The sequence below is a fragment of the Sus scrofa genome, chromosome 4 (genome assembly GCF_000003025.6).
Source record: "Sus scrofa isolate TJ Tabasco breed Duroc chromosome 4, Sscrofa11.1, whole genome shotgun sequence".
Taxonomy (NCBI): Eukaryota; Metazoa; Chordata; class Mammalia; order Artiodactyla; family Suidae; genus Sus; species Sus scrofa.
Genome location: NC_010446.5, coordinates 8,459,628 through 8,477,798, shown reverse-complemented (window position 1 = coordinate 8,477,798; position 18,171 = coordinate 8,459,628). Strand labels below are relative to the sequence as shown.

At 41.3% G+C, this 18,171-nt stretch overlaps 2 protein-coding genes and 1 long non-coding RNA gene across 18 annotated transcripts in view; 2 read left to right on the top strand and 1 right to left on the bottom strand.

Annotated features, from left to right (window-relative positions):
- LOC102161379 overlaps nt 1–1,199 on the top strand; it is a 30,778-nt gene extending 29,579 nt beyond the window's left edge. Inside the window, exon 3 of the long non-coding RNA XR_002343072.1 lies at nt 362–1,199. This is a non-coding gene — a long non-coding RNA (uncharacterized LOC102161379). The remainder of the gene's footprint in view (nt 1–361) is intronic.
- Nucleotides 1–10,227, bottom strand: part of TMEM71 (transmembrane protein 71) — a 48,745-nt gene extending 38,518 nt beyond the window's left edge. Inside the window, exon 1 of one of the 2 annotated variants that reach the window (XM_021088895.1) lies at nt 9,988–10,227. The gene's annotated coding sequence lies outside the window, so the exon portion shown is untranslated. Of the gene's footprint in view, nt 1–1,196; nt 1,285–9,987 lie in introns of those variants that run through there. The other variant, XM_021088896.1, reaches the window with a different exon arrangement.
- PHF20L1 (PHD finger protein 20-like 1) overlaps nt 9,490–18,171 on the top strand; it is a 73,436-nt gene continuing 64,754 nt past the window's right edge. For 6 of the 15 annotated variants that reach the window (XM_021088887.1, XM_021088882.1, XM_021088879.1 and 3 more), the window contains exons 1-2: nt 9,505–9,780; nt 11,943–12,062. In XM_021088887.1, coding sequence (XP_020944546.1) covers nt 11,980–12,062 — 83 coding nt within the window. In that variant the 5' untranslated portion in view covers nt 9,505–9,780; nt 11,943–11,979. Of the gene's footprint in view, nt 9,781–11,942; nt 12,063–18,171 lie in introns of all 15 variants that reach the window. The other 9 variants (XM_021088888.1, XM_021088883.1, XM_021088881.1 and 6 more) reach the window with 6 other exon arrangements.

Sequence of the window (18,171 nt, the reverse complement as noted above, 5' to 3'; positions counted from 1 at the left end):
AGAATCTTTCCCCTTATGGGTTATTACAAAATATTATGTAAAGTTCCCTGTGCTATGCAGTAGGTCCTTGTTGATTATCTATTTTATATTTAGTAGTGTGCATGGGTTAATCCCAAACTTCTAATATATCCCTCCCCTTTTCCCTTAGGTAACCATTTGTTTGTCTTCTGTGTCTGTGGGTCTATTTCTGTTTTGTATATAAGTTCATATTCTTTCCCTAACTCAATTTTTACTTAAAAAACCCTGCATATTCTACATCATTCCTGGTGGTTCTCCTTCTTTGCTGGAGTCTGACCAACACAACTTGCCCTATGTTGGCAGCAAGATGCCTGTAACTCTACCCCTCATGTCTTTATTCCAGGAGCCAGGCTGGAGGATCAGCTCCTATGGAGGACACGCCCTGCTCCACATAGAGGGAGAACATGAGAGCTGGCAGAAATATGTAACGCCTTTTCAAACTTCTTTTCACAGATGGCATCTAAAATTTCCACTCTTATTTTATTGGTCAAGGCAGATTGTTTGACCAAGCTCAGTGCCAGTGGGGTAAACACACCTCCCCATGGGCAAGAACTGCTGCAAATCACAGGGCTGTGAGTGGGGACCTGCAGTGGACGTGGGAAGGGATGAAAGGGAATCGTGGAAATAATTACATAATTTATGGTTCTCCATCTTGATCACAACTATTTACCTCCCTCTCCTGATTTCAAAAATGCTGAGGAGTATCTTCACAAAGGACACTCAAATTCCAGTCAATCATGGCAACAGATTTCAAGTCTACATTCTTCAGCTATTTCTATATTGATTCCTCTTGATATAGAGCCTCCTGAACCATCTTGCTGCCTCTGCTGACCACTCTGTACTGGAAGAGGGACAGAATAATTTACACCCAAACTTTCCCCTTTGGCAAGGGGCAGTGGGGAAGGAGAGACACACAGCAATGGCTGTTCCATGGAAATTCTAAAGCTGAATGGTCAGACATTGCGAGAGCTCTAGACCTTGCGGATGGGAAGTGCTCCTGATAAGGCAGTTAAGGCTCTGATTCTGCTCCCCAGATGAGGCAACCCGGACAATTGCTTGTGGCTCTTGGCTTCACCCTCAGGAAAGTAAAAATCATTCTTTTTCCTTACTGTTCTTGGCCACCTCTGAAGATTAGAGAATATGCCTTCCTTGGGAGCTATGAAACTTAATCAACCTACTTTCTCTTCCCAGAAGTTGAAAAGTGGAAGAGGTCCTTCGAAGCAGTGAACTTGTCTTTGTCTCTTTGATACCAAGGTAGCACCTCTTTGGCTGTACGTTCTATGAAAAACATAATCAACATTAAAAAAAAATCTATTTGACCCCAATTGACCCACTGAGCCAGTATCCCCACCTATAATTCTTTTGAGACATATCCATCTCTCTTTTTAATTGCTGGCGCCTTGAACTTGTCAGACTACCCATTATTGAGTATTTGTCAGAAGTCATATACATAATTTATGGACACTGTCTTGGAAGAACTTGCACATTGTTTGGTAATAGACGATATCAGCATACGAGTTGTGATCAGATTGTAAAATCAGAATGCCAGTAGGAGGTTGGTTATTTTGCCTGTAGGTACTGCAGGGGTAGGGGTGGGGATTTACGTATAGATATTTGGAGAGCATGATGATTCAGCTGAGAATGATACACTAAGAAAAGGCAAAGAAATCAGAAAAATGCCAAGCCAAGATAGATTCAGATTTATTTAAACTGGTTCATCTTAGTACCCTTGTAATAATATACTAGAGTATCACATGCTCAGTTGATGATCGAAGAATAAAATCTCTTGTGATTTCTTCTGATTTTCAGAACCTACAATTCAATAAGAGTTTGATGCATCACAGCACTTTTATTATTTGCCTTTACATTAGATTTGCTTATAATCGATGGTCTCAAATTTCCTTTGTTGCTAATGCGTCTTTTTTGGAACTTGTGCAATACTTCTTGCAATTAGTCTCTTACTAATGCTCTTGATATGTCCTTATTGGGTGCTCAGTGTTCACATTCTAACTGCAGTGGGAGGCTTTTAAAAAATTTTTAATTTTTAATTTTTTTAGAGAGAGAGAGAGGGAGGGAGGTAGAAGGAGATGAAGAGAGACGAGATAGAGTAGGAAATGGGGGGGGCGGGCGAGTTAATAGATGCAAACAATTGCGTTTGGAGTGGATAAGCACAGAGAACTATATCTAGCCACTTGTGATGGAACATGATGGAGGGTAATGTTGGAAAAAGAATGTATGTCTATGTATAACTGGATCGCTTTGCTGTGCAGTAGAAATTGACAGAACACTGTAAATCAACTCTAATGGAAAAATGAAAATCATCAAAAAAAAAAAAAAAAGGAAATGGAAATGGGGGGGAGGTTGCGGAGGAGGAGGATTGAGCGAGACTGATTGGTTAGTGAAAACCTGTAATAAAGTCTTAATAAAAGCTTGTCTTCTTGGCAACACAACATTGTCTTATTCAGTTCTCTAATCCCCAGCAGCAAACACAGGACTTGAAGCACAGTAAATCCTCAGAAAAGGTGTGTTTTCATGGAATCACAGAGAGTGAAAATGGGGTACCCCCAGAGGCGAAAGCGGTTGGATACATGGGTCCCTATGAAAGGTGAGAAAGGAACATTCAGAAATGCCTGTCATTTGTACATCAATTATCTTTTGCAAAACACATAAGGTTGGTTCTTTCTAACTTAATCTGCATTACAATTCTCTGAAGCGGAGTTAAGGTTCCCATTCACGTGTAAGGAAAGGAAAATCACATACGTACGTGTCTAGTCCCAGCCGCTCTGGTAGCGGTGTTAGGTCCAACAGAGATGCCTGGTCTTATTCCAAATCCTTGCCTCTAATGTGCTTTCTTATTATATTTCACTTATTTTTTTCTTTTTTAGGGCCACACCTGCAGCATACGGAAGTTCCCAGGCCAGGGGTCAAATCATAGCTGCAGCTGCAGCAGGAGCTGCTCTCCTATACCACAGCCACAGCAACACAAGATCTGAGCCACATCTGCGACCTACACCACAGCGCATGGCAATGCCAGATCCTTAACCCACGGAGTAAGGCCAGGGATCGAACTTGCATCCTCATGGTACTAGTTGGGTTCATTTCCACTGAGCATGAAGTAAGTGAAGGGAGGCGCTCCTGTGGTGGCTCAGGGGGTTAAGGACCTGACATTGTCTCTGTGAGGATGCAAGTTCAATCCCCTGGCCTTGGAACTTCCATATGCTGTTGTGTCGGTAAAAAGAAAAAAAAGGGGGGGGGGCGGGGGAATGGATTGATTTCCTTCAAATTTATAGTCTCCAATGGTCTTGATAATACCCAGAGTCCTTATAAAAAATAAAAAGGAAAGAAGATACAGAAAATCAAAGGATGTTTACCCTCATCCTGGGGAACTGGCTCCGTGGAATGTGTGGCAAAATACAAAAGAGGAGGTAACCCAACACCTGACCACAAGGCTGGGTTGCTTCAGGGTTTCCTTACTGCGGCAACGCGCTGGAGCCTGTGCTGACAAGTTCTCCGCCCAGACCCGCCCGCCCCCCCCAACAGGTAGAACTCTTTCATCTGATGTCAGGCAGTTACCTTGGAGAGGACGGTAATGTTCTCTGGTCCCGACCAAGAGGACAGACACGCAGATTGCAAGTGACCAGTTTAAAGCACATATTCTGACCTCGCATATTCCTGCTGGTGGACACTTGCCCTGTACGAGGATCAGCTGTGAGTGCGTTCCTCTCCCCCCACCGCTGCACTGTTCAGCACCTTATGATCAGGAATTCGGCTTATTCATCCTTTGTTCTTTGGGCCTAGCGCAGAATTTGCCACATGTCAAATGTTCAATAAATGCTCGTGGGAAAGAATTGGTAGTAGAATGCTATTTCTTATTGGTCAGACTCGGGCGGCTGACTTCATTTAGGCTAACAAGAGAATGACTCCTAGGACCCGTTTTTATGTCCGTAAGATGTCGCAATGACAAGTCTGAAGCTTGGGCCTGGATGTGAGACCCCAAAATCAAGCCACCTCATAGGAAGGGGAGTGAAAGATGTTATCATCTAATCCCAGAATCAAACTGCCCCAGGAGGCAAAATATCCCTTATCCCTCACCCCCCGCTCCTTTTGCTTTTTATGGCCTCACCCATGGCATATGGAAGTTCCCAGGCTAGGGGTCGAATCGGAGCTACAGCTGCCAGCCTACACCACAGCCACACCAGATCCAAGCCATATCTGTGACCTACACCACAGCTTGTGGCAACACCAGATCCTTAACTCACTGAGCGAGGCCAGGGATGGAACCTGCATCCTCATGGATACTAGTCAGGTTCTTAACCCATGGAGCCACAAAGGGAACTCCCCTTATCCCTTTTTAATTCCACATACATAAGTTCTATTTATACTTAAGCCTGTTTGCACTGAATTTCTGTCCCACGCAAACACAAGACTTGTAGCACTGCAGGTCTGAAACTTCTGGGTGCATAAGATCATTTAGGAGGGCTTTTAAAAATGCAAATTTCTAGTCTCCAAGCCCAAGATACAGGTTAGGGCCCAGGAACTTGCATTTTAACAAATAGCATGGGTGGGTCTAATGTAGATGACTGATGGACTGATGCTTGAGAAACACTAATATTGTTCGATATAATTGATAACAGTAAACAACAATAACCAGAATCGGGGGAGTTTCAAAGCATCAACATCGTAGCTGAAAGTAAAGAGCCTACCCTTCCTTCTGGTGTCACTGAGAAAATCTACTGAGGAATCAGGAGTTGGTTTTACACTCAATGGTTTTGCACTTAGAAAATCTTTACCTTATTTCTCTTTATTATTTTTTTCCCTGCTTCGGTAGCATGATCATACACCTTGGTTTGTCCAGGACTGCCCAGGGATTTGCCTATTGTATGGGTGTAATTATTAATAGCACTTCTTTCCACTCTTAAAAGTGTCCAGGTTCAGGAGTTCCCTGGTGGCCCGATGGTTGAGGGTTCAGCGTTGTCACTACTGTGGTATGGGTTTGATCCCTGGGCCAGGATTTTCACATGCCACACGAAAGCCTCCACCCACACACCCCAAAGGCATTCAGGTTTCGATGACCAATTTTATGGCCACTCCATTGCTTCAGGGCAATCTGCACAAAAAGGAGTTGTCACTCATGCCTCTTACTGCATTTCCAAGATTTTGCTGAGACACCCACACACAGCCACACACACCCACAATTTCTCTTTTATGACCTTTACTAGCAGATGGAAATCATTACTGCCATGTCTAACATTCGTAAAAATCTCAAAAACCCAGTTAGCGTCTAAATGGCATATGAACTTTCAGTAAAAAATAAAGTTTTCTAGAACGTCCTCCTCCTTAGGATTGACGCATTCTATGAATGCAGCCTGTGAACCCAGAAATCGCAAGGGTACATGCATTAGGAATGTGAGCGGAATGCTGTGGGTGGGCATATGGGAGAAATGGTATCTTCCTGTCAGGTTCGTACCTGGCCTAGGGGCCCAACTGCCAGAGAACAACTATCTGGGACAACTATCATTCTGGAACAACTATCTCTTCTGGTCAGTTGATAAAAGGATATGGTGACAGAGAGACCAGAGAACTAATTTCTTTGCAGATGAAGGACTTGACGTTGTGTCATTTTCAAAGATTTTTAAGCACCCGGAATAGATATGCCAAGGGTGTAAATTTCAGTAATTAGGTTTCTACGAAACTAGTCGACTTAACAAGGAAATTTCTTGAATTGCTTTGATTTTCTTCACTGACACTAATTTTATATACTGAAGCAACGCACACACAAGATAGCTTTCTTGGGTTTTATATGCAATGACTATTATGTGGAATCTAATGAAAATGATACAAAAGAACTTATTTACAAAACGGAAACAGACTTGAGGATTTCAAAACCAAACTTATGGTTACCAGAGGGGAAAAGTTGTAGAGGGGGAGAATAAATTAGGTTGGAATTAATATATACACACTATTATATATAAAATAGATAAGTCACAGGAGCTACTGTATAGCACAGGGAAATCTACTTAATACTGTGTAATAACCTACATGGGAAAAGAATCTGAAAAGGACTGCATATGTGTATAATTGATTCACTTTGCTATACACCTGAAACTAACACAATATCATATGTCAACTATATTCCAACACAATTTTTAAAAAAGGAATACATAGTATTTAGTAGTGACTTCTTCTTCCCTTAAAATAGGTATATATACTTGTTAAATATTCCAGGAGATATTATGTTTCCATATTCATATTTTTAATGTTGGAGGAATTTAGTTCAGTGATTTCTGCCTAAGGACCCTTGTTTCAAGATAATTCGCCCACTGCTTGTTTGGTTCCACGAAAACACAGCTGTGAGTTCTTTCTTCCTAAATTTGGAGATGAAGTGACTGATGGCTAACATTAACCATCTGGATAATGGTTGTGTGGGGTGGGGAGGAGGAGGGGACATAGGGATGCATAGCTTCACTGTATGGCTGGGGAGTCATCTCTAGGCTTCCTTTTCTATATCTTGTGTCTCTGCCCTGATTCTAACTTCATAGGGTTCAAAGCAGCACTAGTTCAGAGTTAGTGTCTCCTTTAGAGTTGGTACTATGGAACAACCTTAGTATTTTCCGAAATTAAATCCATAGATGGGACAATCAAGCTTCACATATTTTCTTTAAAAAATCAATCCAATTTCATAATGATAAGAATAAGTTTATGAAAATAATTCATAATGAAAACAATCTAGGTGTTCCTATTCTGGCTCAGCAGTAACAAACCCGACAAGTAACCAGGAGGATGCAGGTTTGATCCCTGGCCTTGTTCAGTGGGTTAAGGATCCGGCATTGCCTTGAGCTGTGGTGTAGGTCACAGACACAGCTCAGATCCTAGCTCCGGCTCAGATCCTAGCTCCGACTCAACCCCTAGCCTGGGAACTTCCATATGCCGCACATGTGCCCCTCCCAAAAAAGAGGTTAAAAAAAAAATCTAGATATGAGTTTGTAAGTGTTCAGCCATGACTCACAAAGAGCCACAGTGAAGTAGTTAAGTGCTTGAATGGAAATTCAGTTTTATTCTGAATGTAACAACTATAAAATGCTGAGAGACATAGATGCCTCAAATACTATAAGTAGCTTTGTCACTGGTGATATGATTTTTTAAAATGTGATAAACCCTTGCTAATATTTAACAAAGAGGATAATATTCCCTCACATTATATAGTGGCTCCATTCCTCAAAAATTGAGTGTATGTTGAAACCTTGCAAAAATACCTTGTGCTTTATACTGAGTTCTAGGCTCATAAAATTACAAACAGGTTTTAACATACATGAATGTTTGGAGGGACATTCAAAAGTCATGTATGACCTGGGGCAATTCTTCAAGGTATGGGATTGCATTCTGCATTTCAAGATGTCTAACAGCCCTGGTCCCTCCCCAGTGCCTTCTCCCAATCAAGTGACAGCTAAAAATACACCTCCCCCATTCCCAAAATGCTCTCTTCGGGATGGTATAAGCTCCATTGAGTACACTCACCTCCACAATCCACTCAAACCAGGACTCATTTACATTAGACCTGATTTCCATTTATTTTCTTTTGTTACATTATCAGAGGGGTCCCTTGTTAAATCCCATTTAAGATGCAACAATCATCTGTTCGGGGTAAATTGGTGGACTGTCATCAAACTGCAGAGAGAGGATGGAATCTGTGCTACCCTTTACATATGTATTTTATTTATATTACAAACAACCTCAAATTTTCAGTGCGGTATAACAATTATTTTTTTTTTTCTCACTTACTGGCTGTGCGTCAGCAGGGGTTTTGCCAGAGTTCAGTGAGTTAGCTCTGGGCTGAAAGGAAGAAATTTGATTACTAGTAGTTCCACTGTTGCTGGAGAAAATGTTCCTTATTCTGAATATCACTAGCAGCTTCTAAGACACAGTTCTCAGTGAAAGGGTCTAAGAACAGAACTTTATCTGCAAGGGAAACTGGGATCATGATTTTTGTTTTCTACATTTTCACCCTATTTAGTGTGAGGTTCACTTTGCCCCAAGACTCATAAGGTGGAAGTATATGTCAGTTTGCATTAGGTTATTCTGTGCAACAAACAATTTCAATATCTCAAACCAACAAATATTGACTTTTTTCCTTATACTACACATCACTTGTGGCTTAGCATCAGCATCATCATAATCCATTTAGAACATGGGTTGTTAGAGCAGCCACCATGTCAAAAATTGCCTTTTGCTTTGCCAGAGACAGAAAGCTGGGAGAACTGGCTTTTTAAATTAGCAACTGGCCATAAAAAAATTTGCCTCCAATTTCATTTTATTAGCCAAAGCAAATCAGATGGTCATACATAATTCTAAGGAGGGTGTAAAGTATTATCCTGCCGTGTGTACAGAAGATTCTGGAAAGATATGGAGTACTGCCATTAATTGCAACTATGATGGGAAATTTCCCAAACATGGGGAATTGATTATTTCAAATGCCCGGCAACCAAAAACTAAGAAGACGTAAGTCCACTAGACACTGTCTTTATTTATGTTTTCTATACTGCCATGCTCAAGTCTAATTCAGTAGCTATTAGTAACACAGTAAGTGCTGATTAAATGTGTTGAATAAAAGGATATGAGTGTGGTTGTTTAAATTACTGAATCTCACTATAATTGAAGCTTAAAGAGTGATACTATGCTATTTTAACTCCACTCTGTAAAGCATGATAAATGTGTTATTTTTATGCAATGTTGTATTTAGAAAGCTTGAGAACTAGAGTAGCACCATGGAAAGAGAGTGATTAAAGATGCTGCATTTCAATATTGTTTTAAATGTGTTCACTTGTTGGTTTCCCCTACAGTGTGCCTAGTACAGAGTTTGGGATATGACAGGTGTTCAAGAAGAGTAGTTGTGTCTTTGGGAAAGTCACATCAATTTAACCGAAGATCTTCAGCTGCATGTGTACATGCACGCACCCCCACACAGAATGTCTTAGGAATATTTGCCTTTTGTGTTCTAAGGATCTCCTAGACTACAGAGCAATACAATTGTGCGATTGTGGTTGTCATGTGATGTACTTACAGCGCAGTGCCTGTCACAAAGTATTCATTCAGTAGAAGTTTCCTTATTTCGTAACAGTAACCACTTGCTCTATTCTTAATGTGGAATGGGGTGGATAGCTGAGAAAATGCGCATTTACAAAAGTTTGCCCAGAACGCTGGGATTGAGGCATTTTGACAACCTGGTTCCTCACAAATCAACAACAGTAGCATTCGATGGGCTTCGACCTCATCACTCAAATGTCAAAAGATTTCACAACTGCCAATGGGGTCCCGGAGCCCGCGTTCCTTCCGTCGCGAACCAGGGCTCCTCCCACTAGCGACCAGCCAACTGCCGCATAGCCCCGCCTCCCAGGGCGGCCCTCCAATCGGCCGCCCCGCCCCGGCCCAACCCTCGCGCGTCACGTGACACGGCCAGGCCCGCTTCCGGCGCGTCGCGGGCGGCTGACGTCGCCGGGGCCCGGCGTCGCGTCAGGGCTGGCCGGCGGCGGCGGCGGCGGCGGAGGAGGCGATGGCAGTGGACACCGAGCGGGCTTGAAGGGCTCGGACCTGCTCCCTCCCGCGCGACCTCGGGCCCGACCCAGCGCTGCGGTCCCAGCGCGCTCCGCTCCTGCTCGCTCCCCGACCGCTGCCCGGGCGGAGGCGGAGGCCCGGGCTGGCCGTCCTGTTTGCGCCCCGGCTCGGCCCCGGACGGCCCGGCAACTGTGCAAAGAGGAGGCCGAGTCGGTAAGAGGCGGCGGCGGCGGCGGCAGGGCCTGGCTGCCGCTTGGCTCCCTCCTGGCCGCCAGGGACACCCCCGCGCTGGTGTCTCTCTTGGGCCCGCTCCCCTCCCTCATCCCTCCCCTTAACTCGCCGCCCCTATTGTCTGGGCTCTGCCGCTCCCTCTACCCCTCCCTTCCTTCCCCCCTTCGGAGGGCCGGAGGGCTGTCAAACCTGGAGGCTTCTCCTGCTCCCCGCTTGCGGGCCGGGTCTGAGCCTTTCTGGTCTATTTCTGGCCAACCCCCTCCCACCCCTATCACCTCTCCCCCTTTATTTGGCCTCGCGGCTGTTCTTTGACCAACGTTTTACTTTCCCAGCGTTGTATCTTCTTGCTAATTTTCTCTTTCCTCTCGTTTGTCATGTCCGCAAGTTTCACCACCCTGACGTATTTTTGCTTTCTTGTTCGTTTTCCTTCCCGATTTTATTTCTCTCCCCTTTCCTATGTCCCCTTTTCTGTTTTTGCTTCAAGGCTGTCCCCAATAGACTCTCTTACTTTGTCTTACTTTTTCTTAATTCAAATCCCTCCCCATCCTCCCCTCTCCAGCCAAGAAAAAGGAAATCTTGCCTGTTCTGGTGCCTCATCCCGAAGTATCACTGCGGCGGTTATATGCCTTAACTCTTGTCACTTCTATGGGTTCTATATTTGATCCTAGAAAATGTTCGTGTAACTGGTAGATTACCCCTTACTAAGTTCTTTCTGTGAAGAACAGCAGAAAAAATGGATTAGATTTCTACACAAACATTTAAGTAACTGCTTTGTATGTTGCACACTGATCAGACCGCTAATAAAAATATTCATACTATTGTTTCTTTTACACCAGATGCCGTCTGGCTGAGCTTACTGTTAACTTTAATGCACTGGTTTTTGCTGCTGCCAAGGCAGGCAGGAGCATAGCTTCCCCCGCCCTCCTCCCCACCTCCCCATGAGTGTTTAAGTTTGATCTTAACATGTTTTTATGGCATGTATTGGGGTTGTATTTGGCATGTATTTTGCACTTGTTTTCCTTCGTCTGTCAGATTCTTTGAAAGAGGAAAAGGCAGTTTTGGTTTTTATATTTGCTGTTGGTGTTTGTCCCTTTTAAACCCCTGAAAAAACACGACACAGTTGTGTGTTTTCTTTTTAAAACTGAGAGGGAGCATAGTCTTATTAATAATTCTAAATATCAAAAAGGTTTTAGGGATTTTTCCTCTCCCCCAGTAACAGTAGGTTTGCTTTCCTGACTGGGTGTTATATTTTGATGGCTAGCTTATAACGCATTCATATGTTTCAGGTGCTGGTTAGTGAAAAAGAGGCTCCCTCAGATAATGCTGGGCAGCCACTGGCCAAAAGGATAGTGGATATTCCACATGTCCATGGTCTAGGAAGGAATAAGTATTCCTTTGTAGCTTCTTGTTTGTTTAAACGTACAGCCCTTTTACTGACAGTGTGAGCACTGTTTATATTGAAATATAGTGGAAATAAATTCTCAGAGCTAAAAAAATCCATATCCTTGTTGGTTATTGAATGTGAAGAATTAGAAGGGAATTTCCTTTGCAACTTTATATGTTAAATTAAAATCGTTGAATCATATGCTACCAATATGGGAGATCACAGGTAATGATAAACCCTAATCACAAGAGGAATTATTAAAATCATCACTAGAGGAGGAGTGTCTACTGCTTCTTCCTTTTTTGTACTCTTTAGTGTCTTATTAAGTGTTTTGTATTATAAGCCACTTAAATAAATATTTGTTGAAAAACTTGGTTAACTTTTTCTAAGAATTTCAGTAGTCATATTCCAGAACACTCAGTGGTCATGACTTTTCAAAGATGGAAACATTTTCACCCATTATCATGGAGAATTTTCTTGGGCGTTTTCAAGTTAAAATTTAAAGCGTTTTAGCCATTAGCTAATTTTAACCCCATCTAGTCATTCTTTTAAAATAGTTATCTTTCTAATATGCTTTTTCTTAATTCAGTATTAAGATTGTAAGTTGTTCCATACTTTACCTAGAGATACTTATAATCATCATTCAAATTTCCAAAAAACTGCACAGTTATTTTAAACTCTCATGTAATTTTTTTAAATTCTGTTTAATTCCTTATGCCTTTTATGCATCAGAGTCTAACTTTTTTTTTTTTCTCTTGAGGTAGTGAAAAGAGAATCCTGAAGAATAGGATCTCAAGATGAGTAAAAAGCCCCCAAATCGTCCTGGAATCACTTTTGAGATTGGTGCTCGTTTGGAGGCACTGGACTACTTACAAAAATGGTATGGAAGATAAGGAGCTCTTGCCTTAACGCACAGTGTCTGCTGTCTCAGTGGGTTGGCTAATTGCTCTTCTCCTGACAGTGGCAGAAACATTAAAGTGTTCAGATTTCGAATAAACATATACATTGTATTTTAGCTTTCCTGCTCTTCAACAGATTTTCACAGGTATCAGTCCTTGTGTGTACTTAATATGAACTCTCTTTGGTAGTGGGAGGGAGAGGATTAATCCAGATAACCACGTTCCCAAGTCGTGGATAAAGTTCGATATAAACCCCTTTTCTTGGCCTTTGTCAGAGGTGGTCTTTCAAACCATAGCGTGTGTTGACGGTTAGCATCTAAAACCAAAACCCCATTTATCTTCTCCTTCCCCAGAGCACCATCCTAAAGACAGGTTGTTACTACTTCCAGCTTTAAGTGAGTAATCCTTTCAGGCCTTCTCTTATTTCTTCTCTTTTACTCTTTTACGGGCCATCTTCGCTAAGCGGTGAATTCAGACACCCCCAGGATACCCCTCCATACAGCAGTGGAAGAGCAATTGGCGATCTGGAAAGGAGAGAGGGGGAAATAACAGACAGAGGTCCCTGGGCTAAGTAGAAATAAGGAGGATTCCCTCTCTCTCCTAGGGCCTGCCTTCCTCGTTCCGCGTAGCTGGCCTGCAGTTCTACTTTCTGGGTGGATGTCTCTGCATACCATTCTCAGCCCCCTGCTCCGAGAGGGCATGGAGAGGCTCCTTCCCTGGGAGGGTTTTGGCCCCAGCTCCTCTTGAAGCCTGTTTATTTGGATGGGGGGGTCTAACGGCCTGGCAGCTCTACCAGAGAGTTTCTGACATTTTCCCTTTACTGCAACTCCCTTAAAAATACAATGGGCAGGAGTTCCCTGGTGCTCAGGAGGTTAAGGATCTGGTGCTGTCATTGCAGTGGCTCAGGTCACTGCTGTGGTACAGGTTCAATCCCTGGCCTGGGAACTTACTCATGCCACTGGTGTAGCCAAAAAAAAAAAAAAAAACAACCCAAAAACAAACAAAAAAAGTAATGGGCACTTTGTAGATTTGTCTTTGATTTTGTGTTACGTCGCCTACCTGAGTTGGCAGTGGCGTACAGAGAAATCTTGTATAGCCGTGGTATTTACCTTTAGACCAGCCTGGGGTTTTTGTCTCTTAGCCTCCAGTGTTAGAACTGCACATTCTGTCACCCCCCGCCCCCAGCCTAATGGGCTCTGCTTGGGACAGTTTGAAACTGCACTTTGAGATAGGAAGGCACAGTGATTTGACCTCATGCCTCCAAGCTGCATCTCAGTGAGTACTTCTTTTTGGGGGACGTAATTGTTGCTCTCATCAGGTGGAGTGCACACCCAGTGTTCTCAGGAGGCGCTTGGGAAGCACCTGGGAACCAGGCAGTAGCATCCCTCCTTGTTATGAAGGTCTGCAGATGTTGCCAGATGTTCATGGGGGCGGGGAGCAGATGCAGTCCTGATTGAGAACCACTGCATTAGACCATACAACAAAAGATGCTGGGTTGGCTTGTAATTTGGCTCTCCCTGGTTCTGGTTTGTCCTTTACTCTGAAGGCACCTACTATTGAATGTCTTCATGATGCAAGAACATGAGAAATGCTACTTCTTCCTTCTGTGATCTTAATCTTATATATACATATTTTTTTCTTTTTTTTTTTTTTAAAGTTACCAGCTCTTTGAATTACTGGTTAAGCCATATTCTTTTCTTAAGCTTCCAAACTGACAAAGTTGCAATTGAACTAACTTCCAGTGTTAGAGAAGCATGTAGTTTATTATTTATTAGTTCTCCCAGTGACCTTCAGGGATATTGACATATTAACTTTGGTGTTAGGAGTTCCCTGGTAGCTCAGTGTGTTAAGGATCTGGCTTTGTCACCGCTGTCACTTTGTCACTGCTGTGGTGAGGATTCCATTCCTGGCCCTGGAACTTCTTTATGTTGTGGGTGTGGCCATTAAAAAAAAAAAAATCCACAAAACTTTGGTGTTAGTAAGAAATTCACTTTTAGTGGTGAAGTGTTTCTTAATTCAATAGCTGTTAAATCAATGATCCAGTAATTAAAAGAGAAAGAGGATAAAAAAGAACTGTTTAAAAAATCTAGTCTGAATTTGCTTTTAGAGTATTTGGAAGTTCAGTGAACACATGAAAGTTGCAACTTAATTTTTTTGTTGTCTTATGCTTCTCATCAGAAAAATTCCTAAGGGCTTAGAAAGAGTGATAACATGCAGATGTACTCATTTATGAAGTTTAGATTTAATTTTAATGACTCCAGTAATAACGGTCTCTTTAAAGTGAGTAAACATTAGCCAAAATAATCACATATGATAATCACCGAAACATGCTGTCAGTTTGATTTTTTTGTGCTTATTTCTATGAAGATTTAAGCATTCTACTACAGTGGACTTTAACTTAAAAAAAATAAGAGTATTGTTTATACATATTCTAGGCAATTGAAAGAAATAGTTTTCTTGATGTGACTTTATTAATGTTAGTCTCAAGAACTGTAGGCTTGGCTGACCTTTTAATTTAGGAATTAAAAGTACTTTACATAGGGACGAGTAATTAATTACTAAGATTTATTGAATTCTGTGTGGGTCACAAAAGTTCTGTGAGACAGAGTGCTCTTAACAGATTTTATTTCTAAATGAGATAAACTTTATTCTCTATATTATTTTGTTTGTTAAGGGCCTTTCTGTATTCCGTATAAATCCCACAGATTTCTTCTTTAATATCAGGTAAAAATGTAGAAGGATTATTTAAGTGTTGAAACTTTGATATGAGGGCAAAATAGTTAATCACTGAGAATGTACTAAACTAATTCTCTTCTCTCTTTCATCTCTCCCTCCCTACTTTCTTTCATTTTCTCTTCAAGTTGCATCTATAGTGAATGCTCAGTCTTCCACAGTTACTCAGTTGGAAAAGTATTATAGGCATTGGGCAGGGAGGGACAAGCAGGAATGCAAATGTTACTTATTCTCTGCACGCAAGACATTTGATAAGCAGTATATGGGTTATTAAGAAAATAATTTTTATCGCATGTTGCTACATTAGCTTTTAAAGAGAAGTACAGGGGGGTTCCTGTTGTGGCTCAGCGGTAACGAACCCAACTAGCATCCATGAGGATGAGGGTTCAATCCCCATCCTTGTTCAGTAGGTTAAGGATCCAGTGTTGCCGTGAGCTGTGGTGTAGGTCACAGACACGGCTCAGATCCTTCATTGCTGTTTCTGTGGCTTATTCTAGCAGCTGTATCTCCTATTCAACCCCTGGCCTGGGAACTTCCAAATGCCAAGTGTGCAGCCCTAAAAAATCAAACAAAACAAAACAAAGCAAAAAATGATTCCATAAGGAGAAGTATAAGTAGAAAGTTAAGATAGTGGATCACCTGAGTGCCAGTTTGTCTTATATGTAGAAGGTTTCTCCTATATAAAAAAGGGATAATAATTTTTAGTGCATGCCTTTGAAATAAAAGGATAAACTCTAAACTTAGTGGTCAGAAATAAACTGAAGTTAAGCTCCCACATTTAGGTTTGGGGTATTTGATTTACTCGGAAGACTCAACCTATTTTTCTTTGGAAAAAGCACATTATTATTCCTTGAGCAAACCATATCACATGTTCTTTAAAGTTCAGAAAGAGATTTCATTCTTGAAAATATACTCCACATTTTTAAGTAGCGATTTATTACTTTTGCTTTCAGAGTACTTTTACAGCTACATCAGAAAACACCAGTGGTTTGATTATTTATCAGTACTAATGAATGCAGGCCCCGAGAAGCCAGGAAGAGGCAGCACATCTTCAGTGTGGTTTTTAGTATGTGGACCTCTGCTATACCGACTAAACCTAACTCCTACTGAGAGGTGTGGGTTGCTGTAATTTGTAACAAAAAGTATAGTTTTCCATAATGCATTTCATTCAATTTGTTCTGCAACAGTCTTTTAATTTACACGCCTCTTAGAAGACCGTTTTCTATCTTCTCTCCGTTATATCTTCCACCACAGCCTCTGTAACCCAAACCTGAGCACCTTAGCTTATAATCTCTTGAATGCAGTTAACGCCACAAGAATGAAATTAGATACAGGTTGTTGATACGGGAATGTGTTTGGGGAAGGAGAAAGTTCAGAGGTGAAGTTTTATTTGAGACAGTGTGAGTGGATTCAAAGACACAAGGGGCAGGTTCAAATTCAGGCTCTCTTTCTGATCCTGTTTACTGTAGCTAAGTCCTTGCACTTGGTTGGCTTAGCAGTGAAACGAAAGCACTGTTACTGGCTTTTACTTACAGAATTATTTTAAGGATCAAATAAAATAATGTATTTCAACTTTCTCCTTATGCAAAATGACACCTCATTATAAACACTGACGCACATGCAGGGAAAGAGGGAGAGTTGAAAAACAGGTCTTAGGGGATCTGAAGACACACATGTCCTGAGTTTTTAAGTGTAGCCATAGTGTTGACATGAGAATGGCCTGGAACGTAGAAGAAATACCATGTCATTGCAGCATGCTGTAAGCTATCTTTTCGAAGTGATATGAATGCTTTGTTTCTGCAGGGTTTTGTAGTTTACAAAGCACCTTTGAAAATCTTAAAGCATCTAATCATTCTGAATATTGGTCAGTAAGAAAAGTGATGAAATCAAACCGGTTTTGACTACTTAGTTAACTTTGATCGAAATTAAAATAGTTACTCTGTAGCCATTGATTTAGTTATGAAAGCAAAGCAAATCAAGAATTATGCTCTGGGTATTATTCTTCAACTCGAAGTTATAAAGTCAGTTTGAAACGTTCAGATGAGTTATGCTCCTCTGACCTTTTTTGGACTATTTCTATGTAATTCTCTTCTAGATCTAAAGGAAAGGAAAACGAAAGATTTGAAAAGTGAGGAGATGTCTCCAAGTGTCAGAGTTTGATAGGACAGTATAAATTTGAATTGGCAAATGCTGTATCCACACATTTGGAGTTTTTTGAACTGTATGGAACATTTGCAAATGTGAGTTTTTAAAATGTTCACGAACAGAATTTTAGTAGAGTGGGAAAGCCGAAGACATTAAGATCGTAGCGAGTACAAATACTTTCTAATTTAGACGGAATTATGTATTCCCCCAATTAAAGAAGATGGTCTTTTTCTCATTGGATGTGCTGTTCAAAGGGAAACGTTCGCAGAGATAAGTTGTGTGATCTATGTTAGGAGTAGAAGAGTGCTCCTGGAAAATAGTATGTAGATCACATTTAAAAACTGAAAACATTTAAATTACATTAGGTGAGTTCGGAATTTGTAAAAACCATTGGTGAATACTTTTAAAATATTCTTTTGCTATTATAAGTTAAATTTTGTCTTTTGTGTGTTGCTTTCCTAAATCTGTGTCTACTTGGAAAGTGTGGATTCTTATTTTGAGTCACTAATTACCTTTGAACAGCTAATTTCAGCTATAGACTCAGAAAAATGTGCAGTCACATTTATAATGTGACAAAATAAATGAGATCTATATTATGAATGGTTGTAGAAAATTTACCCTTGGACCCCAGGTTAAGGACCTTTCCTACCTATAGAGAATTTCAAATGGGAATCCATAAGACTTGTTTTTAAATTCTGCCATTCTTTTCATTCAGAAAGTCACAAGTTGGAGTTCCCATTGTGGCTCAATGGTTAACGAATCCGACTAGGAACCATGAGGTTGTGGGTTTGATCCCTGACCTTGCTCAGTGGGTTAAGGATCTGGCGTTGCCTTGAGCTGTGTCACAGACGTGGCTTGGATCCCGTGTTGCTGTAGATAGATGTGGCGTAGGCTGGCGACTACAGCTCTGATTAGACACCTAACCTGGGAACCTCCATATGTCATGAGTGTGGCCCTAGGAAAAAGACCAAAAAACAAAAAAGAAGTCACAAGTTTTGAATCCTAAGATCTAAGTGAACCCTCATTTAATAATCATCAAACAGGTCTGCAGCAGTGTACAAACATTTTTAGTTCTTTAGTTTAAAAAATTCCCACAGAAGAAAGCCCCATGAATTTTTAAAGTTCTCCCTGTTCCTCCCCTCCCCCCACCAAAAAAAATGTTGAAACCAAAATTAGAAAATAGGTCGATGTTAGACATTAGTTTAACATTTC